This window comes from Oncorhynchus kisutch, linkage group LG3 (genome assembly GCF_002021735.2).
Source record: "Oncorhynchus kisutch isolate 150728-3 linkage group LG3, Okis_V2, whole genome shotgun sequence".
Classification (NCBI taxonomy): domain Eukaryota; kingdom Metazoa; phylum Chordata; class Actinopteri; order Salmoniformes; family Salmonidae; genus Oncorhynchus; species Oncorhynchus kisutch.
This window is the reverse complement of record NC_034176.2, coordinates 58,359,355-58,382,624: the sequence shown is the minus strand read 5'-3', so window position 1 is coordinate 58,382,624 and position 23,270 is coordinate 58,359,355. Positions and strand designations below refer to the sequence as shown.

Genomic DNA, 23,270 nt, shown 5'->3' with positions numbered 1-23,270 from the left:
TTGTACTTTTTGGAGAAATGTCCTCTGGTCTGATGAAACAAAAATAGAACTGTTTGGCCATAATGACCATCATTATGTTTGGAGGATAATGGGGAAGGCTTGCAAGCCGAAGAACACCATCCCAACCATGAAGCACAGGGGTGGCAGCATCACGTTGTGGGGGTGCTTTGCTGCAGGAGGGACTGGTGCAATTCACAAAATAGATGGCATCATGATGGAGGACAATTATGTGGATGTATCTCAAGACATCAGCCAGGAAGTTAAAGCTTGGTCACAAATGGGTCTTCCAAATGGACAATGACCCCAAACATACTTTCAAAGTTGTGGCAAAATGTCTTAGGGACAACAAAGTCAAGGTATTGGAGGGGCCACCACAAAGCCCTGACCTCAATCCTATAGAACATTTGTGGGTAGAACTGAAAAGGTGTGTACGAGCAAGGAGGCCTACAAACCTATGTAAACTTCCGACTTCAACTGTATATAGAGTACACTATACAGTGCATTCGAAAAGTATTCAGAACCCTTTACTATTTCCACATTTTCGTTGTCCTGTTGGATGGGGAACCTGAGGTCCTGTTGGAAGGTGAACCTGAGGTCCTGTTGGAAGGTGAACCTGAGGTCCTGAACGCTCTGGGACAGGTTTTCATCAAGGATCTCTCCGTTCATCTTTCCCTTAATCCTGACTAGTCTCCTAGGCCCTGCCCCTGAAAAACATCCCCACAGCATGAAATTGCCACCACCATGCATCACTGTAGGAATGGTTCCAGGTTTCCTCCAGACGTGACACTTGGTATTATAGCCAAAGAGTTCAATCTTGGTTTCTTCCGACCAAAGAATGTTATTTTTCATGGTCGTGAGAAGCCTTTAGGTGCCTTTTGGCAAACTCCAAGTGTCATCTGCTTTTGACTGAAGAGTGGCTTCCGTCTGGCCACTCTACCATAAAGGCATGATTGGTGGAGTGCTGCAGATATGGCTGTCCTTCTGGAAGGTTTTCCCATCTCCACAGAGGAACCTTAGGTGCTCTGTGCCTCGACACAATCCTGTCTCGGAGCTCTACGGACAGTTCTTTCGACCTCATGGCTTTGTTTTTACTCTGACATGCACTGTCAACTGTGGGACCTTATATAGACAGGTGTATGCCTTTCCAAATCATGTCCAATCAATTGAATTTACCACAGGAGGACTTGTAGAAACATCTCAAGGATGATCAATGGAAACAGAATGCACATGAGCTCAATTTCGAGTCTCATAGCAAAGAGTCTGTATACTGTAAATATGATATTTCTGTGTTTTATTTATAAAGGTGGTGTTAAGCTCGCCGCCATTGGACTCTGGAGCAGTGGAAACACATTCTCTGGAGTGATGAATTACTCTTTACCTTATGGTAGTCCAATAGACGAATCTGGGTTTGGCGGATGCCAGGAAAACGCTACCTGTCCGAATGCATAGTGCCAACTGTAAAGCTTGGTAGAGGAGGAATAATGGTCTGTGCTGTTTTTCATGGTTTGGGCTAGGCCCCTTAGTACCAGAAGGGAAATATTAACGCTACAACATACAATGATATTCCAGACGATTCTGTGCTTCCATCTTTGTGGCAACAGTTTGGGGAAGCCCCTTTCCTCTTTCAGCTTGACAATTCCCCCGTGCACAATGCGAGGTCCATACAGAAATGGCCTGCACAGAGCCCTGACCTCAACCCCATCGAATTATTTTGGGATGAATTGGAACGCTGACTGCAAGCCAGTCCTAATCGCCAAGCATCTGTGCCCGATCTCACTAATGCTCTTGCGGCTGAATGGAGGCAAGTCCCCGCAGCAATGTTCCAACATCTAGTGGAAAGCCTTCCCAGAAGAGTGGAGGCTGTTATAGCAGCAAAGGGGGGACCAACTCCATATTAATGCCCGTGATCTTGGAATGAGTGGTCATGTTGTATCTATCTATATATATATACATATGCACACACACTGTACCTGGTGGTAGAGAGCCTTGAATGTGGATCTGTAACTCCAGTTTATGATTGCCCATTGTGCTTGTTGTTGATTTGGTGTGGTGGAAAATGAATAGGAAATCAATGACAGCAGAAGATGATATTTGCACCTTTTAAAGTTACAGGGCATGCATGCAGTGTTGTTACAGTGTCCTGTAAATACGTTATATGCTGTCTTCCTGGAACACGCTGTTGTATTACCAAGTGGTTTCGTTTACCACGATTGTAGGATAGCAATTGTTCACGTAGGACATACTATATTTCCTTTACACAGAGACGTATGAGCTATCAGTGCATCAGTACTGGATATGCTCTCTTATCTCCTGGCCTCTCTTCCTCTCTCACCTTATCGCCCTGCCCCCACCCTCCTCCCCTCCTCCTGTTCATCCTCCTCCAGCCTGGATCCATAGAAAGCCCTGTGAAGACAGGACCTGCTCAGTCTTCACTAATAATAACTACTCACTTCCTGCCAAACAGTGTGCATGATGAATATTTACCCTGATTAATACCCCCTTCCCCCAGACCCTCCTCCTGGCCATTGTGTCCTAAAAGACGCCCGCCTCAATAAGTCCCTTTAAGCCCAGTGAAATGTCCCTGTCCTCCCTTGCTCCCCTCGTGCGGGCGGACAGACAGCGGCATCCGGGGTGGATGTCTCCGTCCCACTCCCGACCCTCTGTCCTGCCGTCTCTCCCTGGAGCTGTGATCCATCCTGCAGAATGATAACGTTAGTGAGACCTCAGTGCTTCTTTAGCTGTGACTGGGTCTTTTTTTTTCAATGCTCTTTGAAGCCTAGAAACAGACTTGAGAAGAGAAAACAAAGATGGGGCCCGTGCCAGGCAGAAACTTATGCCACCATTGCTGTTCCCCTAGCTCGGCAGAGGCATCGTCTATACAGGGGGAGAGATGCACCTTCTGTCACTGGTAGAGGGGGGGGGGGGGGGGGGGGGGGGGAAGGAGGGGGGGGGGGGGGGGGGGGGAGAGCAGAGGGGACGTCCACTGTCCGAATGCATCCTAAACCGCTAGCTTAGCCATCCTCCAAAATGATACCATGCCATGAAACATTCTTGATATAAAGAGGTTTAGTGTACAGTATATGTCTGATAATGTTTTCTGTTGAATCTCCTATGTGGGCCGGTCCTATAGTTTATGAATGAGATGAATGATTCCTTATGGAGCTCCACATGATTTGATGTGTTGTAGTTCAATAAGGCTGTACAGGTATGGTCTTTGGCATCAGGGAGTTCTGACTCCAGCTTAATTTCAGAGGAATAATCCATAAAATATGGAAATTAAACAGAAAATTGATTAAACATAATTTCCCCTACCTCTTCATCGATCAAAAAATTGGGAACAAATAAGCGAATAAATGTGTGCTACAATACAATTTAGAAATGTCTCCTCTGCCTTCAGCAGGCAGGAAACGGCTCATATTTCCTCCTCCTTTTTTATTAAGACCAATTGTAGTGAGACCAGTGCTAATAAATATAAATGTTTGTGATTAGCATCTCTGCGGCACAGGTGCATGTTTGGTTGCAAGAGGAGGCATGTTCATTCATTTCCAGCGATGATAAGTACAGTGCGCCATAAACACAGAGTCCAAAACGCAGCTCCCTGATAAATGAATGCACAGATTGTTAATGTACCATTGTGTGGCTCAGCCTCGGGGAGCTTACATTTAAAAAAAAAAATTTTTTAACTCCTGCCAAATCGGAGCTAGCTTGAGGTGGGGCTTCCCTTTCAAGGTCCAGATTACACACGATGGAGCTTTAAAATGGCTTTATTTTCCCCTTACACATAGGGTCCGGGATTATATCGACAACGCATCCCCCACTGGGCTGCACTACCATGTGCTCTGTAATTTGATTTTCTTTTCAGACTGGTATTTACTGTTGACACGGGTACTGGTACTAGTACACTGCTGGTCTGTGAGGAGAGACCAGGATGAGAGCAGCGTTTGGTGTTGAAGTGTCTATTTGGCCTTGTGTGCCGTACCCCAGAATGAAGCTGTTCAAATCATTTGGTGAATGGTAGATTTAATCCGCAGTGTTTTTCACAAATTGTTATTTTCATAATCATGATTTCATATCTGGTTTAATCTCTCTCGTCAGTCTGTGTGGACTTTGCTGGCTCATATACAGTGCATGTATGCACATGAGCAACTCACTGCCAAGGCAAAGCCTAATCGTTAATATACTAATCAAATCACTGTTATTTATGTTATATTGACAATGGAAATAAGACAGAATGATTTCTGTTAATATATAAATGAAGGGTTCAGTCACGGCGCTGCTTGGAGCAAGGAAACATGTACCCGGCAGCCGACATAGACAAAAGCAGCCCAAAATAGTTGTTTTTCAGTAGCTGTGAAAATGTTTTATTAGGGGACTGCTGAACACCTGCCTTAAAATGTCGTTTCAACATCTCCCGAATGCCATTTTGCTTAATTGACTTGGAAATGGCCCAAATGTATTGCTGAATGCGGTCTAATTAATATTAATAATAAATGCCATTATTAACATCAAAGAACATCTGGTGCCCCTGTTTACCCGCGTGCCTTTATATGTAGCACATTTTGCGGCTGTTTCATCTCACAAACATCACGGGGGTAAACACTTTCTGAATTTCTTATTAATTGTGTTTTATTTCATTTTGTTACACAGGGTCACCGATAGCACCCTCTGCCCAAGTGTTAGTGGGTTCATCTCGTGTGCCTGTGGTCTTTTCCTGGTCTGAAGCTGGTTGCCGTGATACCTTAGAGGGTTCTGGGCTCCCCGTGTACTCGCATTCCCTCCCCCCAAAAAAGTGCTTTCACTAGCATCTGCGTAGTTGTCTGCATTAGGAGTTTTGTGGCCATAAATCACACACTAAATAACTTTAATCAAAAAATGTCATTAAGTAGTCCTTGTCAGGTAGTAAAAGTAGGGATAATGCAGTGGTGTTTAATGATAATTGGTGTTTGGTTAATAAATTCGACGAGTTCAGATTACTTTCTAGCAGTGGCTAGAATGCTAGCCTCAGCAGTGTAACTAAACCTCAAATTGATTAACTCGCATGAACCAGCCGTTCACAAAGATGGCACCCGTCCAAATAAAGAAAGAGAACAGAGGATCAGCCGGATGGTGTTGTGTTGCTCCGGCGTAAGGAAATCAACTCCCCCCGGGCGCATTTTTAAAAGCCTAATGCCTTTCAAATGATGTCATCACATTTAACTTGCTCTCTCTTTTTTTTGTGGAAATCCACACGTTTCCTTACCGTTGACAGTAGTTACATAGAGGGAGAAGGACACTGGCTTTGACAGAACACACGATGCATTAGAATAATGGAGAGAGAGGGAGACATCTTGTGTTTTTATGACACAATTTTTATATATTTTCTGTTGTTGTTGTATGAAAGTGATATCACTGTAATCAAAACCACGGAACAATTTAGCCTGGAAGTGTGATTGAAAGAGCACCATTAAGGAAGAGGCTTTTTCCCCTCAGCTATTCCTTTGTTGTTGTTGCTTTCTCCATTAATGGGAACAGGGTGTGGTCCGTCTGGAGGGGCTGCCTCAGAGGACAGACACACAGACACACACACACACGCGCGCACACACACCCAAACAGGTACGGGTGTTGTATGTGTCGGTGGGCTCCTGTGGCACTTCCCCCTTGGTGGTTGAGGAGTTTTTTTTGTATTGTCACTAGCCGAGCTCCTGGTGTCAGAGCTGTAGTGCAGCAGACAGCAGCCAGAATGACTGATACTCATCCTCCTCCCAGATGGCCTGTACAACTCTGCTCCAATCTGATCTCAGCCCTTTGTTCTGTTATGTTCCATTACATTTGGATGAGCCCAATAAAATCAGAGCTGGTCTCAAATCAGAAAGTCTGAATTATGTATGCGTGTGTGTGTGATATTATTCCACTGCAACAGAGCCTGGATGTGTCAGTTTGTATGTAACTGGAAAAGCAGTGCGTGTTCGGGATAAGAGTACAGTGTGTTAGATTAGCGAAGGAAAAATAACAAGCTACACAATTGCAGTTTTCAGTGTGTAGTAAGAGAAGTACAGTAACACGAGGGATGTTTCATTCAATGGTGTCATTTTATTTATGAGCGAAAGGTGCGTGTTAAATCAATAGCAGTTGTCAAAATGACATCGATCACTAAGACATGACAACGGTGAAAGCGTCTGACCATATCCACGTAAGGCTTTTCGCTCACCTCTGGGTAATATTAACTTGAACTAAGCCAACTTAACGCATTAGACATATACAACACTGGCTGTGGCCTAACGGTACACTAGCAGTGTGTGCGCTCTAGTAGTCTCTGAGAGATGATGGCAGCAGGATTCAACAGGGTAATGGATGAAGCCAGTGCCTTGCCTGTGACAATCAATTGTAATGTTGTGTCTCTTACAGATTTTTCCTTTGCATAAAAAGGAGCAAAGCAATGGAAAATCAATACATGGAGAATAGTTATAGGTGGCGAGTTATCGAGAATCTCTCTGTCCCAGACTCGCTCCTCCTGGAAGACGTCGTGTAATATATGAGGTGACCTTCAAATGTCATAAATGTGTTGTGCAATAAACTGTCAATATTTGTGGTTATACGGCGCAGGATGACTTTTACAGTAATTGGAACAGCCCTATTAAAAGCTTGGGATCAGTCAGCTGATTAAGGACAACCACGCTGGGGGACTCTCTCGCTCTCTCTCTCTCTCTCTCTCTCTCTCCCACTCATCCATACACTACATGAACAGATACATTGAAGTTTTGGTGTGTGTGTGTGTGTCTGTGTGTGTGTGTGTCTGTGTGTGTGTGTGTGTGTGTGTGTGTCTGTGTGTGTGTGCGGGCGTGCTCGTGTATTTGTTTGCGTGCGAGTATATAGCGATTGGAACATTTGTTATTGAAGGACTGTTAAATGCTGGCAGAGCATCCTCTCCCTGGTACAGGATCACTATTAACCCTGCCACACAGAGGGCCGGAGGATGAGGCTGGCCATAAGCTGTGTTTTTAGGGGTTTAATTCAACTCCATCTGGGGTGGACAGGTGGACCTGTATTTGCTACATGAGAGGAGGACACATTGCCAAGAGGGGATATGTCAAGTGGTGTAAAATGTGTTTGTGGAGAATTTGGTTACAGTACGTATGTGTACAGATGTAGGATCTCAAGGCTCTGCACACGTCGTGCCGAATGGGGATCTGCGCTGTGCTTTAGGGACCAGCAGCTGGAGACTTCTGACTGGCAGCATTTCTCACGTGATTCTACATGTAAAATCGGTGTGCAAGTCCTCTCGGCCAGCAAACGCCATTGTTGTTTCTGAGCCCTTAATTTGAGCCAGTTTCCTACAGCGGGAAAATTATCCTGCAGCAACAGGAAATGTAAACTATTATGTGGATTATAATTCATGCACATTTTTGCAGCAGTTGATACATTTTTCATAAGGGAAAAGTGGAAACGACAAACTTTAGAAGCCTTTTCTTAAACCTCAATACACTACAAGTTTAAAAGTTCCTGCGCTACGGGGAAAGTTCTCCTGCAACAAGGTGATCAAATTAAGATCCCACGTCTGTATATGGACTGCAGACATGCCGGGAGTAATTGATTTAAAAAGCCTTGTGTCTGTCTATGCATTGGTTCGGAGAGAGGGTGGGTTTGGAAAGGTCACATGCGGATCAGAATTGGGTGTACAGTATGAACGGGGCCATGGTTATTACAGGTAAGGCTATGTAAACTGTTCAACACTGGTATGCCTGTTGCCTTGGGGGTCACATCCACATAAATACAATAGTACACTGTACGTTGGCAGTGGGGTGTAGAATCATGTGATCAGTGCCAGCAGTAGGAGGACTTGCTGACTTCAGTCTGGCTTTTCTTGAAACCTTATTTGACTCTTAAAGAGGGTGGACTGGGGTGGGGAAGAAAATAAAAGATTCAGCTACTGGAAGAAATGCTTTTGATTGTGTGGCATGGTTGCCTTAGTGGGCTGCTCCATTCAGATGATCTCTCTCCCCACACACATACCATGTCATGAGCCGGACTCGGGAAAGAAAACAAAGAAACATCAGCAGCAGATGTGTGTGTGTGGGGGGGGGGGGGGGGGGGGGGTGGAGCCATAAACAGAGTAATTTATCTTACTGTGAACTGGTACTTCTTCCTGCTTACCCATGATGCAACAGGGTATGTGGTTAACAAGGTTATTATGTTGGCATTGGGCTCTGGCGTTCACTCCACCTCATCGGTCATTCTGCTTGACTAGAGTGTAGCTTTCATAACACATCAGAGCTTGCAAGGACTTCTTCAGAAACCGTCTACACAGATAGCTGGTCATGTAATGAGGTCATGACCCATATGAACGTGTGAGATAACATCCTCACCTTATGACTGTGCTGCCGTCAACTCTTTTCAAATCTATTTCAGTTCCTCCTGAGATTCGGGTGATTGTGTGGAGAGCAGTTGTTGGTCTCCACACGTCTCTGCAGTATTAGTGGCAGTTCAAGCAGGGCGGGGTCACTCCTATCACCCTCTCGCATCTCTGACAGAAGCGACGCTACCTGTCAAAATCAGGGCGCTATACGGAGACGCGTTAGCCCACTGCTGACAGAGACGTTTCTTTCCTTGTATTGTTCATTTCAACACAATCCGCCATATGCTACCAGAAGATGAGGATAGCGGGGATGAAACATTCTGACGGGAGTGGGAGAGTGTGGAGGGGGTCGGCCCGGTGTTTCTAAAGGAGCCTGAAAGCTTATGAACTGTCAGCGTTCTGTCAGCTTGAAATGGGGGGGGGGGGCAGGAATAGCGGCAAAACGTGAACCCATTGATGTGTTTTACTTTGTGTGGTGTTCGCAGATTTGGATGGAAAAGGAGGACAAAGCCAAAGTGAAAGTGTGTTTTCTGACATGGTTGACGGTTTGACGTGACACTCACCGCTCCTCCCTTTGTGTGTGTCTGTGTGTGTCTCTCTCTTGTTGCTCCAGATATCGGGGATGACCTGGGGAAGGCGGCGGGGAGTGTTCAGCAGGCCCCCTCCCAGCACAGGGACAGGAGCCTGGGCTCGGCCATCAAGGATTGCCCCTACTGTGGGAAGACCTTCCGCACCTCCCACCACCTCAAGGTCCACCTGAGGATACACACAGGTCAGTGGAGTGAGTTCCCCTTGGATATTACTGCTACCACCGTTTTCCCTTCTGCCCCCCTGCTCTCTGCCTACGACTCGAGTCGACCCCATTTGGCCGTGTCCGATACCGTCGGCGAGGGCAGTTATTCAAAGCACACAGCTGCTTCCTGGAAATATGCTGTAGTTCGTGGGACAATGGCATTCAGTGGTTCACTGCAGCTACTGTTCTAATCTTAGCCATATCTAGCAAACGAGTGTCAAAATATATCTCTACCTGGATGACCTTCTGTGTTAGCTGCTGGGAGGTAGAGGTGGTCCCATTGAGAGTAATGGTGTGGACACGGTGTCCACTGGCCAGAGCCAGAGCAGGTTGTCATACCTCACTACACTGCAAGGTAGAAACGCCCCAGTAAATATCCAGGCTAATGTCACATGTAGGCCGATTCTAAGGTCGCCTTAGATCACGGACATCGGCTCAGCTAATTGTCCAAACAGGCTAATCTAACATCCTGCGTGCTGCGTATGCTACAGCATGGGTTCCACACTATGTTTCTGCGTTGAGTGTGTTTTTTTGTTGTTGCGTACCTTGTAGCTTTGGAGTACTGCTTGGAATGTAGCTTAGAGTGCTGTACTGGACCACCTGTGAAAATCCATGGCGTGGTGCTATATGAGTCAGCCCATATCAGACACAAAAGAGCATGAAACGAGTGTTTAGCATTTCTTTCAGAGCTGTGCTCTAATTACTTGGCTGAGGGGAGAGCTTGAGTGTACGCCCTAGTGACAGTCTACTACACGATGCTACAATACCTCTTCATTCCGTATTGCTTTCTCCCTTTCTCAGATTAGGCCTGGGAATGACTAAGTACATCCTGTATACTCATGGAGACCTCATGGTATTTAGCACTTCATTTCTTATCAGCCCCTGTTCTTGTTCTACATTTAACTGTGAATGCTGTGAGTCTGATGACCTGACCTCTGTATCTGAAGACACCATTTTACAGCCCCCCCCCCCCAAAAGAAATGTCATCCTTAAGTGCCAGTAAAGGCATGGCTCAAGCCTTCAGAACTTAAAATGGAAATCTCTTGCAGCTGAGGAAATCAATGCTTTGCTTTTTTCCCTCTCTTTTTTTCGCCATGCACTTAAAAAGAGAGAAGGGAGACCACCCAAACTGGGCCCCCCCCACACCCCCTTTAATAAGGACCAAATACCTCTGGTCTGGAGGGGAATTAAGGAGCCAGCGTAGCTCGTAGCTAGGCGTAGCGCAGGAGCACTTGTGCACTACCATAATTAGGATCTTTGTGTAAAATAGCACATCCAGGTCAACGAGAGGAGCCTCAACCCTGATTCTGCAGACCTCTCTGAATACCTCGCCGTCAGATGAGGAGGGGCCGGGGACAGGGAACAGGACGGGGGAGCATGGAAATCTGTTACCTAACAGAGGGGGGGCTGAGTTATGTCCTGCTTTGAGTGGTACAGTAAGGGTCCCCAGAAGGGCCATATTTCAGCAGAGAGGAAACAGAGGCCTCATCTCAGGCCCTCCGTTAACTCACTCAGTGCAGCAGGCCAGGCCAGGCCCTGCGTAAGCACAACTCAACATGGTCACTTCATACACAGAAACCATCTGATGTATCTACAAGGTGTTGCCCTTTAAATCACTCATACATGATCAGATTGACTTGATCAGGTTGAAATGATGATGATTACATCAAGGCGATGACTTTTACATCCGTTGACGATTCCTCCTTGATGGCAAAACAGTGGAACTCTGAGAGGACATAATGCGCCCTTCATTCTAATTCAGTCCGAACAGCACAATGGCATTGCTTACTGAGAGGTGCTCGCATTGTGCAACACAATGTTAGATTAATGACTCGCTAACATTTTGTTGAAAGGAATGAAGTGAATTTAAATTTCTCTAAAAGTTAAAGAGCTAATGTTACAGTATTAATTTCCTCTTGAACAGTGAGTGGGAAAATATCCATTAGTGAAATTAACCACAGTTTTTAGGTAGCTAACATTGTGCAGAATACAGTGTGGGGCCACAGTTAATAAACACTGCAGTGGGTGATATTTCATTATACAAATTAATGCTCACATTTTAATGGGAAAGTCACATAATGAATCTAGGCTTCAGTGACAGCAATTAGAGACACAGATTGTCCCCTTCTGGACAAGGCAGTATTTAGCAGTAAGCAGCTGTGTGTAAAAAAAAAAGAAGGTCTTTGCTCTTGACAATGGCTACGCATAACTTTAGGGGAAATAACCAGTAGAGTTTCCACTCACCTTTAAACGGGGAACCAGAGAAAGAGTCAGGCTTTGCCCATGTCACATAACCTTAACCTAACCTTTGCAATCAGAATGAATCAATGGGGACCCGTGATCTTGCTCTCCATTTCTCTCCGTCTCTCCCTCTCTCCATTTCTTTCCCACCCTCTCTCCATCTCTCTGCCTCCCGCGCTCTCTCTCTCTCTCCCCTGTTATTCCCCTTTCTCGTTCACGGACAGGTTTAATACGAACATTCCCGAACCCCTCTTCCAAACTAGTACCTCTTTGCATGTAACAACACTACTGTTTATGAACACCCATGTGGATGTTTGTTGCTAACCAACAGCCGGGCTTTATTCAATTTAGCATCGACTTAAAGGCGTTTGGATCGGTTCCTTTCCCGGAGGGTTTTCCAGTCCAGCCTGGACAAGACTTGAATAACCGCACTTCTTCCAGTGCAAACCGCCTTTCAACGTTACGTAAAAGCCACATGGAAATGTATCTTAAAGTGTGTCATATCTATGAACTGTTTTAATTGCCCCTCTGGAGTGGCTCTGGGTGTTTATTCTGAGTGGTTACTATGGAGCTGCGACGAAGCATCCAAATCCAGATTAAATCTGTTGGAGTCGAGGAACTGCTTAAAGAAGTAGAGCAAAACGACGCTATGTCCCAGCACTGGGAGGATGAACACGCTGATACATTGAAACGTTATAATAGTTGTAATGGAAATCTACTTTTCCTATTGTACTGTGGCAGGTGATCGTTAAATAGTTTGCCCCGGGTATTTTATGAATTTGTGCTTCCATTTTTTCCCCTTGATTTGTGTTAATATATTTTCTTGATTGCAAATGTTTTAGAGGGAGAAAAGTACATTTCTAAACAATGGCAAATGATCATTCCTTTCTTTTGTGCCATGGAGATCTGTTGTGTTCCGCAGAGGTTGTGCTGTTGGCACTGATATCAATTAAAAGTGGATTAACGGGTACATAATGACCTTTAGCAGTAAATTGTGTGTGATGTTGCGAGGCAGGATACAGTATATTCCCCAGATATCACACATGCCCCTGACGAATGATTGAGCAGATGTCTTAGCGAGTCCAAACGGTCCGGAAAGAACACACACACATACACCACACACACCGCACATTTACGGTATACATTTCCCAGCCATGTGTACATTGATTACTCTTCAAGGTTTGTGTAGATAGGTATCATATGTTCAGGTATATTCAGTGGTGTTGTGGAGGATAAACGTTCCTGCTAAATGGCATATATTATATTATTATTATATTATATGCAAGTAAACGTAGCTTACCCACTGTAGTTTTTTTGCCTAACAGTTTACCCACTTTTTGTGGAAAAATGTATTAAAAGTATTAGGAAGCATTACTTAATTCACCATGATCGGTGAGCAGAGTTTAACCACCTATTTGTTTACAGTACCATTACCTCACTGGTTACATTCAGATGTCTGTTGCCCAAGGTTAATCACGTCTTCTTATGCTGTTTAATATTTGGTGGTGTTGATGCCCATTTCCATCGTTAACAAGAAAAAAAACAGACCACTCTAATTTCACTCTAATTTTGGGCCTAGAATATAATTTTGTCCAGTTAAAGGAATTGAGAATGATCATTTGCATCGGGGACGTTTCCTTATTAAATCAGCCCAAGCCCCTGTTATCCTGCTTAGAGGATAAGCACTTATTGGGTTAAAAGCTCATCTCGCATGGTTTATTTTAAATATACGCTTCAAACTCGCTCTTGTGTAAAAGAAAATAACACGGTACTCTCTCTCTCTCTCTCTCTCTCTCTCTCTCTCTCTCTCTCTCTCTGTCTCTCTCTCTCTGTCTCTCTCTCTGTCTCTCTCTCTCTCTCTCTCTCTCTCTCTCTCCCTCCCTCCCTCCCTTCCCCTCTCTAATTTTCTTTCTCTCTCTCTGGTATCAATATTGTATTGAGTTTGTATTTGTGGCCCTTTATTTGAGAACTGTGCAGTAGGTCTGCAGATCCTGCAGTCTTTTTGTTTCTGGAATGGTGCCCTCCAAATAATGATAAATTACTTGAGCAGTATGCCATTTGCTAATTATATCCATGATTTACTACAGAGCGAGACTTAAATCATTCAATTCAGTCTTGCGTAACAATGCAACAACAAACCAAACAAAAAACGTGGGGGAAAATGGTTTCCATGTGTACAATCTACACATGGTATAGCTATATACTGTATATATATACACACACACACACACAGTACTTGACAAACATGATTTTATTCGGGACTATTTCCAACCACCCTTGCTCTTCACATATTTAGCTGTGACTTGTTCAAAAGAAATGCCAGGCACATTACTATGTCTATAAGTCAAGCTTAGCATTTCTGCTTATGGTTTCTTCTATTCCTAAAATCTGCTTTTGGTTTAAAATATATTGTAATTGCTAACAGGATGCATTTAATGTTCAGATACTGTTCGTAATTGATCTCTCCAAAGGCAAAGGAGATCCACTTTTCTGGCAAAAATCATGATTGCATTTTACCTTGCACGAATATGTATGAATATTTGTGTTCACAGTGTATTGATGTAGAGATGTTGTAACTGCATTGTAAGTCAAATTATGCAACTACCACTATACTACCACCGTGATGTACAGACAAATCTTTTCCATATGTACATTCTTGCTCATTTGTTGTCAGTTAAAGTCTGTTTTAGTTTCATATGAAGGGACTACGTCTTCCACTATTTGGTCCAAATAGCCATAGAGCCATTCAACTGGGACGGAATGGAGCGCTTCTTCTCTGTGAATGGTGATTTATGATAAACTGCAAATAGAGAACATCCTAGAAATCACTGTCTCATCGCCAAGGCAGAGGCCTGTCAGCGAACAAGGCCAAGAGAGAGAGAGACCCACCAACAACCCCCCCCCCCATGCAAACAGAGATTACATCGAGACAGTTGTGTTGTCAGTTGAAAATATTATCTCTTGTGGTGGACTGAAAGCAACATATGGTGAAATGGTTTTTATTGTGTTGACATGAGTGATGGCTCACTTGGCGGAGCTGGATCGACCCGTATTCAGATGCCAATCCCCGAATGGAGCTGAGGAGGTGTTTGCTGAATGCAGAATTCTGTTGAATGTTGGTTATCACTGAGATCATTGTGTTGGCTTTCACTGTTGTTTCCTCTCTTATTCATGTCCTGTCTCTCTCTCTCTCTCTCTTTTTCTCACTCTATCTATCAATCTATCTTTCTTACAGGAGAGAAACCCTACAGGTGCCCTCACTGCGACTATGCAGGCACCCAGTCTGCCTCACTGAAGTACCACCTGGAGCGCCACCACCGTGAGCGGCAGAATGGCGGCGGCCCCTCCTCCGGACACGCCCCTCTCGCTGAGCACAAGGAAGAGCACGGCAAGGGTGGCGTCTTCGCCCGTCCTGATGTCCTCCGCGGTGTCTTCAAGGGCATGCCCTCCAGCCTGGACTTCAGAGGGGGCCCGTTGCACCCCCACCAGTGGGCCCCTCCCGGTATGTTGTCCCCCAGGGAGCGTGAGAGGGACAGAGAACGAGAGCGTAATGGCCTGGGATCTGACACTCTCTCTGAAAGCATGAAGAGCCCAGAGGGCCCCTCCGCCGCAGATGTCCCAGCCAGCTTCAGAGACCTAGGTCGGGCGTACCAGAGCATGGTGGGAAATGGTGTCAACTTCCAGGGCTCCCTGCAGGCCTTCATGGACAGCTTTGTCCTCAGCTCCCTGAAGAAGGAGAAGGAGATGAGAGAGAGCCACCTGCAGTCCCAGCATTACTTTGAGAGTGGTGAGCCCAAAGCCAAGAGGAATGATACTGGTGAGGAAAAGGCTGAGGCCAAGCCTTCAACGGGCAAGCCTGGGTCCCAGTACGAGCCTCTGGACCTGTCTGTCAATGTCAAACCTGAAACAGGCTCTCTGCCTGGCTCCTCTGTCACCTTCCAGGACAATGTAGCATGGCATGGCTGCCTCTTCTGCTCCTTCACCACCGCCTCTGTCGAGCTGATGGCCCTACACCTGCAGGCCAACCACCTAGGCAAGGCCAAGCAATGCAAGGAGGGCAAGGAGCACCAGGGAGAGCCCTCCCACTTCCTCAAGGCCAGCATGGGCCCAGCCCACCTCCATGACAGAGACAATGACAGAGAGGGGGAGAAGAGCCAGTCAGCCTGGTCCAACCACATGGAGCACCACGCCAGCATGGGAGCCTTCCAAAGTGACTTCTATAAGCAGTATGGAGGCATGTATGATGGCTCCCCAAGGACCCCGGGCCTCCAGGGGTTTGGAGCGACATGCCCTGACCCAGCCCTGGAGCAGCAGAGCCAGGCCAGAGAAACAGCTGGGGATGAGCTCTCAGACAAGGCCTCCTGCGGGGAGCTGGAGGACCAGGCACAGTCTGAGGATGATGAAGGCAGGGATGGAGAGCGCTGCCACAGCACCGAGTCCTCCTCCGCCCAACCAGAGAGACAGCGACACCACTCTGACGACGAGGAGGAAGAGGAGGAAGAGGACGGGATGGAGGGGGAAGATGAGGACAGTGCCACCTATCAGATGCCGAAGCAGACGCAGGCCGTGTCCCCGGCTAGAGAGGCCCAACGACCAAGGGCCTCCTTGGGCCCTGGGGCCCCTTTCCCTCCCCAGTTCCAGCCTCAGCCGCCCCTGGAGAAGCAGTGGCAGCAAGGCTTGGGTCTCCTTTCATCTCCTGGTGGTTCCCCGGGGCTGCTGAAGCCGGAACATGCCCATCTCGAGCAGCAGATGAACATGCTGTCCGTCCTGAGGGCCTACAGCTCGGAGAACCTCGCAGCGTTCAACGGCCTTGGAAGTGGCTCAAACAGCGGCGGCGGCATCAAGAGACCAGACGCACCCAGTAAGTGAGCCTGACCCTGCCGCATGGCACCGCCTTTCATCTTATTGTCCCTACATCCACAAACACACAAACAATGCACGCACACGCAAACACACACACACAGAAACACATTCAATCTTGTGTTTACCTACACTCTCTAACACTACGATGTGTACATTTGCCGACACCACGTTTCATACACACACAGCATCACACACACACACACACACACGTAACTTTGTCCTGAGATTCACAATGAAACTCACACAAAGAAAACGAGATTTGCTCTAAAGTGATTTCAACCTTATTTCAAGCAAGTTTAGAAGCTATTGGAGTGGCGAGTAGCAACAGATTAATCTTTATTACACGTTTATATTAGGGAGACAGTAGTGTCTTCTCTCCCTCCATCCCGAGGAAGGGGATAATTCTGTCTCCCTAAGAGCAGGACCTCAGCTCCCATGTCATCTCAAGCACACGGCGGTTAACTATCTTCGCTCTCATAAAGCCCTCTCCCAAAAGCCCATTACTTTATAAGACCCAAAGATCTATGGGCCTGTGAAAAATGAACTGTCAGCTTTCATGATTCTGTTAAGGTTACAGGCGCTCCTTGAGACTGCTGTTTTTCGGAGTGCCTTTGTTTTTGCAGTTTCGGTGATAAAAATCTCAGGGAAAAGGAATCTTCAAGTTGAGCTCTTAGCTCAGCACTGTGCCAGCCAGTGTAGTTGTACGTAGTAGGAAATGTGAACGACACACTTTAGTCCAGAATTCAACTAGCCATATCTGGAGGATTCCATCATTGAATATGTCTCTCACTGGCCTCTCATTTTAAATGACAACATAAATATTAAATATTGCATTTCTTGAATATACTGTAATATTCATTAAATGTCACACACATACATTATCCGAGGCGTGTTCTCTAGCAACCTGAATTCATTTTGTGTTAAGGCTGATACCCCTGCTCATATTCTACAAATATCGAATGGCAAGACAGATATTTTATTTTGTTAGATAAACAATCCCTCTGCAAATTGATTTAGGATTAACAGACCAAAAAAGAGGCCTATTTTCATTAAGTTTCGATATGCTGCAAAATACTCAATATATTTACACGAGAAATAGTTTGATGTGTTTTTGTCTCACTGTTTAGGAAATAATTTAATCGAAGCCCATATTCAAATGAAACGAATAGCAATACTCTTCAGTCAATTGGTTTTCTACTTAGAGGATCAATGTTGTCATCATAAATAGCAGCCAGGGACAGAAATCTGGTACACCAGTGGATCGTGAATACGTGACCCATCATAAAGAAATGACACAATTGTTCATGATTAGTTGACCTTTACTGTCATGGAAACTATGTCTGTCATCATGGAACCTGTTGAATATTTTACCGCCTTAAGAGGGTCACTCACGGTGATGAAAATGAGTGGCATTCTGACTTTGTAAGTGCTTTTGTGTTGGAATGTCCCCCTTTAACCAAAAGGCATTTGAAAGCTACCCTTGTGACGTAGTCGCTTTTGAACAGAACCGAGAATGTCTGACCTTTTTAGATCAGGCTTTGTCTATGGAACAAAGGGCTTTCTTATGTGTATGTTATTGTCCCCGAGCTCGAGTCAGTCTCTCATTGTAATAGGGCCTAGCTGTTGACTATGTATACAGCTCAGCAGCATTGATACTCTTTTACAATCTCCTGACCCAAGAGATAACCCACGAAACATAGGAGATTAATATACACTTTAATATACACTGAGTGTACAGAACATTAAGGACACCTTCCATTAAGGACACCTTCCATTAAGGACACCTTCCATTAATGACACCTTGCCCTCAGAACAGCTTCAGTTCGTCGGGGGCGTGGACTCTACAAGTTGTCGAAAGCGTTCCACAGGAATGCTGGCCCATGTTGACTCCAATGCTTCCCACAGTCGCGTCAAGTTGACAGGATGTCCTTTGGGTGGTGGGCCATTCTTGATACACGCGGGAAACTGTTGAGTGTGAAAAACCCAGCAGAGGTGCAGTTCTTGACCAAAACCGGCGCTCCTGGCACCTACTACCATACCCCGTTCAAAGGCACTTAAATATTTTGTCTTGCCCCTTCACCCTCTGAATGGCACACATACACAATCCATGTCTCAGTTGTCTCAAGGCTTCAAAATCCTTTTTTAACCTGTCTCCTCCCCTTCATCTACACTGATTGAAGTGGATTTAACAGGTGACATCAATAAGGGATCAGGGCTTTCACCTGGATTCACCTGGTCAGTCTGTGTCATGGAAAGAGAAGATGTTCATGATGTTTTGTACACTCAGAGTATGACGTTGTGTGTGTGTGTGTGTGTGTGTGTGTGCGTGCGCGCTCGCCTGCGTGTGTGTGTGCGTGTGTGTGTGTGTGTGTGTGTGTGTGTGTGTGTGTGTGTGCGTGCGTGCGCTCTCGCCTGCGTGTGTGTGTGCGTGTGTGACAGTGTTCAAGTTCCCTAGCCCCGGCAGGGAGGCTGGAGGCTGAGTGGCTAAGCAGCATGTCAGCGTGTCAGAGCCCATGTAGTTGGCGCTCTTCTTGACCCCGTAACACTCACCTCTGTTTTACCCCTGCTAAATATTCACCATGCGTCTAGTGTTACACTCACACTCACCTTTACCAGGCACAACAACACCGACCAACAACACCTCGCTAGGCTACATCAGTCTATCTGGCCCCGAGAACCTCCCAAGGAAACGCCTCTAGCCCCCACAACCAGGGGTAGAGGGACAGATAGCCACCGGACCAGTCCGAACCCACCTCCCCTCTGTATGTGCTGTGAGTGGTCTGCGGACAGGTCAGTCTCAGATAAGGTACGCTCGTCCGCTGTTTCTCGGCTAGCTAAGCACAGCTGGATGGAAGTGTGCCAAGCCTGACCCCGCCTCCTTCTCCCCCCCACACACACACACACATCTCCTGGCGACATCTGCTCCAGAGACCTCGCACCTTTGGTTTCCAGAGGTGACAGAAATACAGTAAACAGTCATTCAAAACTCCAAAACTTCACAGTGTGTTTCCTGTGATCAAGTACAGGTGACGACAGTGCTGTCAGATATGGAGGTCAATGGTGGACGCAGGTAACAGGAGATACTCTCCATGCGTGAATATGTAGAGTGCATGGATAATAGTCACGTCTACCTACCCCATATAAAGTAGCAGAAAGTCTTCCTTAATAAATCCCACTAGCCCCTCCCTTCGTCCACTCCTGATCTCCTTATGGAGGGGTCTTCCATGGGGAATTGCAAGGAACATATTCTCCACAGTTATTTGAGGTGGGGGTGGCAAGCCGCCCTGAAAATTCAATTCAGAACTGGCAAAATGTGATTATCTGAAGTGGGTTTGCATTAGGTTTGTATGCAAATAGAGCATAAATCATTAATATCGAAATTCTCGCCTGAATTTGGGCTGTCGAGCACATGGGCTGGGCTCGACGGCGAGCTGAGCGTCGTAAGTGGCTCTCTCTTCATTAGCATGCCCAGAGCTAGGGGTGGGTCCTTCACACCCACACACACGCACACACACACACACACACACACACACACACACACACGCACACACACACACATGCACACACATTTCTCTAAATATATTAATGGCAAATCAACAGTGATCATTCCATTCCCTCGGATATCTCATTCGAGAGTGATTTCCAGTTGATATAGTGTGTAGTACAGAGTGCAGTGTTAAGGTTGCTATTGGTCCACGTTGTTGTTGAGGTCAGCCAATGTGGATGTGTTTCACACAGTCATTAGCCACTTGTGATCGAGGCCTATCTAAAGTCATGCATGATTAGGCCTGTACTGTTGTAGTACTTAAACAGTACAACATTTGAAAGTTATACAACAGACTGTACCGTGTTACAGTGTGCACCTTTCTGTAACACTCACATGGTCTCTCGTTGGTTGAGATTGGCAGTCTGAAGAGGCAGCATTGCTGAACGCGTGGGTTAGGATAGGGCTTGGGTGGGCACGCTTAGGTGTTGCCTGGGAAAAATAGCATAACTCAAAGTGAAGCACCTCTCACAGGAGAAGGAGAGCGATAGCGACGGAGGGATATATAGAGACCGAAAGCTATGCTCACATCACTTATACGCGTATATCTCAGGCTTTCTGCGCACGAGGACACTCTGCGTCTGCCCTGTAGTGTCTGGGCTGCTGTCATTGTGGTTCTTTGTTTGTTGTTGATGATTGTTAGATAAACGGTTATCTTGATTCGCCTGCTTTAGAAAAGTGAACAATTGCTTGTTTGGACAAGTATGAACCAACAACTCAGTGTCACGGTAATAGGAAATAGAAACGTCTGTTACTACGACCAGGCTTTAGATTTTCCTCTGTCCTCATCTATTGCTAAGCTACAGAACGAGACTGGCTCGGTGTAACTAACAGACAGTGTCACAAAGGCGAGACTGGCTCGGTGTAGGTAACAGACAGTGTCACAAAGGCGAGACTGGCTCGGTGTAGCTAACAGACAGTGTCACAAAGGCGAGACTGGCTCGGTGTAACTAACAGACAGTGTCACAAAGGCGAGACTGGCTCGGTGTAGGTAACAGACAGTGTCACAAAGGCGAGACTGGCTCGGTGTAGCTAACAGATAGTGTCACAAAGAGTGCACATTATCTTACTGCTAAGAGTGTACATTATCTTACTGCTAAGAGTGCACATTATCTTACTGCTAAGAGTGCACAATATCTTACTGCTAAGAGTGCACAATAACTTACTGCTAAGAGTGTACAATATCTTACTGCTAAGAGTGTACAGTATCGTACTGCTAAGAGTGTACAGTATCTTACTGCTAAGAGTGCACAATATCTTACTGCTAAGAGTGTACAGTATCTTACTGCTAAGAGTGTACAGTATCTTACTGCTAAGAGTGTACAGTATCTTACTGCTAAGAGTGTACAGTATCTTACTGCTAAGAGTGCACAGTAACTTACTGCTAAGAGTGCACAATATCTTACTGCTAAGAGTGCACAGTAACTTACTGCTAAGAGTGCACAGTAACTTACTGCTAAGAGTGTACAGTATCTTACTGCTAAGAGTGTACAGTAACTTACTGCTAAGAGTGCACAGTAACTTACTGCTAAGAGTGTACAGTATCTTACTGCTAAGAGTGCACAGTATCTTACTGCTAAGAGTGCACAGTAACTTACTGCTAAGAGTGTACAGTATCTTACTGCTAAGAGTGCACAGTAACTTACTGCTAAGAGTGCACAGTAACTTACTGCTAAGAGTGTACAGTATCTAACTGCTAAGAGTGCACAGTAACTTACTGCTAAGAGTGCACAGTAACTTACTGCTAAGAGTGCACAGTATCTTACTGCTAAGAGTGTACAGTATCTTACTGCTAAGAGTGCACAGTATCTTACTGCTAAGAGTGCACAGTAACTTACTGCTAAGAGTGTACAGTATCTTACTGCTAAGAGTGCACAGTAACTTACTGCTAAGAGTGCACAGTAACTTACTGCTAAGAGTGCACAGTAACTTACTGCTAAGAGTGTACAGTATCTTACTGCTAAGAGTGCAGTCCAATCAGAATCCTCAGCCTCAGCACCCTCACCCGAATTTTGCCACTTAACCCAGACATTCCAGGGGCATGGAAGGCACTGGCGTTTTCAGCTCGGTGACACGGTCAGGGATAGCGCGGGCACTAGGGTTAAACAGGGTCAGTCTGTCAGTGTTAATGTTACAGCACTTGACATGGAGAAGCAGGGCTGGCACACATGAGGATCCAAGGCAAACGTTGCTACTGACATTAGAATGGTAAGGCGCTGGTGGTATGTCTAATGTCGAGCGTCTTCGGGGAGAAAGGAAGACCGATGGTGGGTGTAGGGGTGCAGGGAAGGAGGGGGGTGGGGTGGGGGAGGGGGGTTGTATGTCTCCCCCTCTTGATAATAGTTCATAAGGGCATAACACCCCCTGCTGGAATTGCAGAGGAAGAAGAGGGGGAGAAGGAGGAGACAGAGTGGAAAGAGTGAACGAGGGATACTGAGAGGTATTTTCGAGTGAGAGAAGAAGACGGATCATTGTCTATAACAATATTTCTGGTGAGAAGACGTGTGAATCCACCACGTGGCCCTTTGGGTTTATCAATTTACAAAGCTCCTCAAATGCAGGCGCAGTATGTTCCCGATGCGCGCTGCACAAGTGGCTCATGCCAAGCTCGCACCGCGGGAAGTTCAGGAGGAGGAGGAGTAGGAGGAGGAGGGAGAGAGAGAGAGAAGAAGAAGAAGAAGAAACAGCGAACACAGACACAGATTGCCTGTGTCAGGAACACAAACTATGTAGAAAAAGTAAATGTATTCAAGCCTTCTCTGATATTTTTAGCCCTGAGTACAGCCTCCTCTGACAGCGTCGGTCTGCTAGCCTATGCTCGCGGGAGATTTTTCGGTTTCTTGTCAGGGGGTTGTGGGGTTGTAGGGTTGGTTGACTACTTAGTTGTAGCAGTGTTCATGTCACTGGTGGCCAATTATCTCTGTCAAGAGGGAGAGATTTGAAGGCGGCCCTCCCTGTGTGGGACTTGAACCCGCAATCGTAGAGGTTAGACACAGGGTTGTGCTACTTCAGGGCCTGTCAGCCCCCCCTCCACTACTGAGCAGAACCTGTGTCAAGCTCAGACCAGATTAATAAAAGGATCATATGCGTGGGTCCCTCTGAACAGGTTCTTTAAAGTTATAATGATCATTAAGAACATAAGGTGCCTTTCCTTGACTGGAGGATGTCACCGATATACAGGATCAGAGCTGGTATTACAGCTCCGTTACTTTCTCTGTTCGAGAAGAAAGCAGGGCTTTGCAGTTCAAACACTTCCTCTCATACTGCTACTCATACAGTATCTCTCTCTCCTCGCTGTCTCTCTCTCTCTTTCTCTCTCTCTCTCTCTCTCTCTCTCTCTCTCTCTCTCTCTCTTCTCTCTCTCTCTCTCCTTTTCTCTCACTGTCTCTCTTTCTCTCTCTCCTCTCTCTCTCGCTCCTTTTCTCTCTCGCTGTCTCTCTTCTCTTTCTCGCTGTCTCTCGCTGTCTCTCTCTCTCTTCTCTCTTCTCTCTCTCTCT

General features: G+C 46.0%; 1 protein-coding gene across 10 annotated transcripts in view; it reads left to right on the top strand.

The window, feature by feature from the left end:
- znf536 (zinc finger protein 536) overlaps positions 1–23,270 on the top strand; it is a 179,810-nt gene that overhangs the window by 114,955 nt on the left and 41,585 nt on the right. For 6 of the 10 annotated variants that reach the window (XM_031809490.1, XM_031809498.1, XM_031809492.1 and 3 more), the window contains 2 exons: positions 8,946–9,113; positions 14,602–16,227. In XM_031809490.1, coding sequence (XP_031665350.1) covers positions 8,946–9,113; positions 14,602–16,227 — 1,794 coding nt within the window. The remainder of the gene's footprint in view (positions 1–8,945; positions 9,114–14,601; positions 16,228–23,270) is intronic. The other 4 variants (XM_031809503.1, XM_031809516.1, XM_031809511.1 and 1 more) reach the window with 1 other exon arrangement.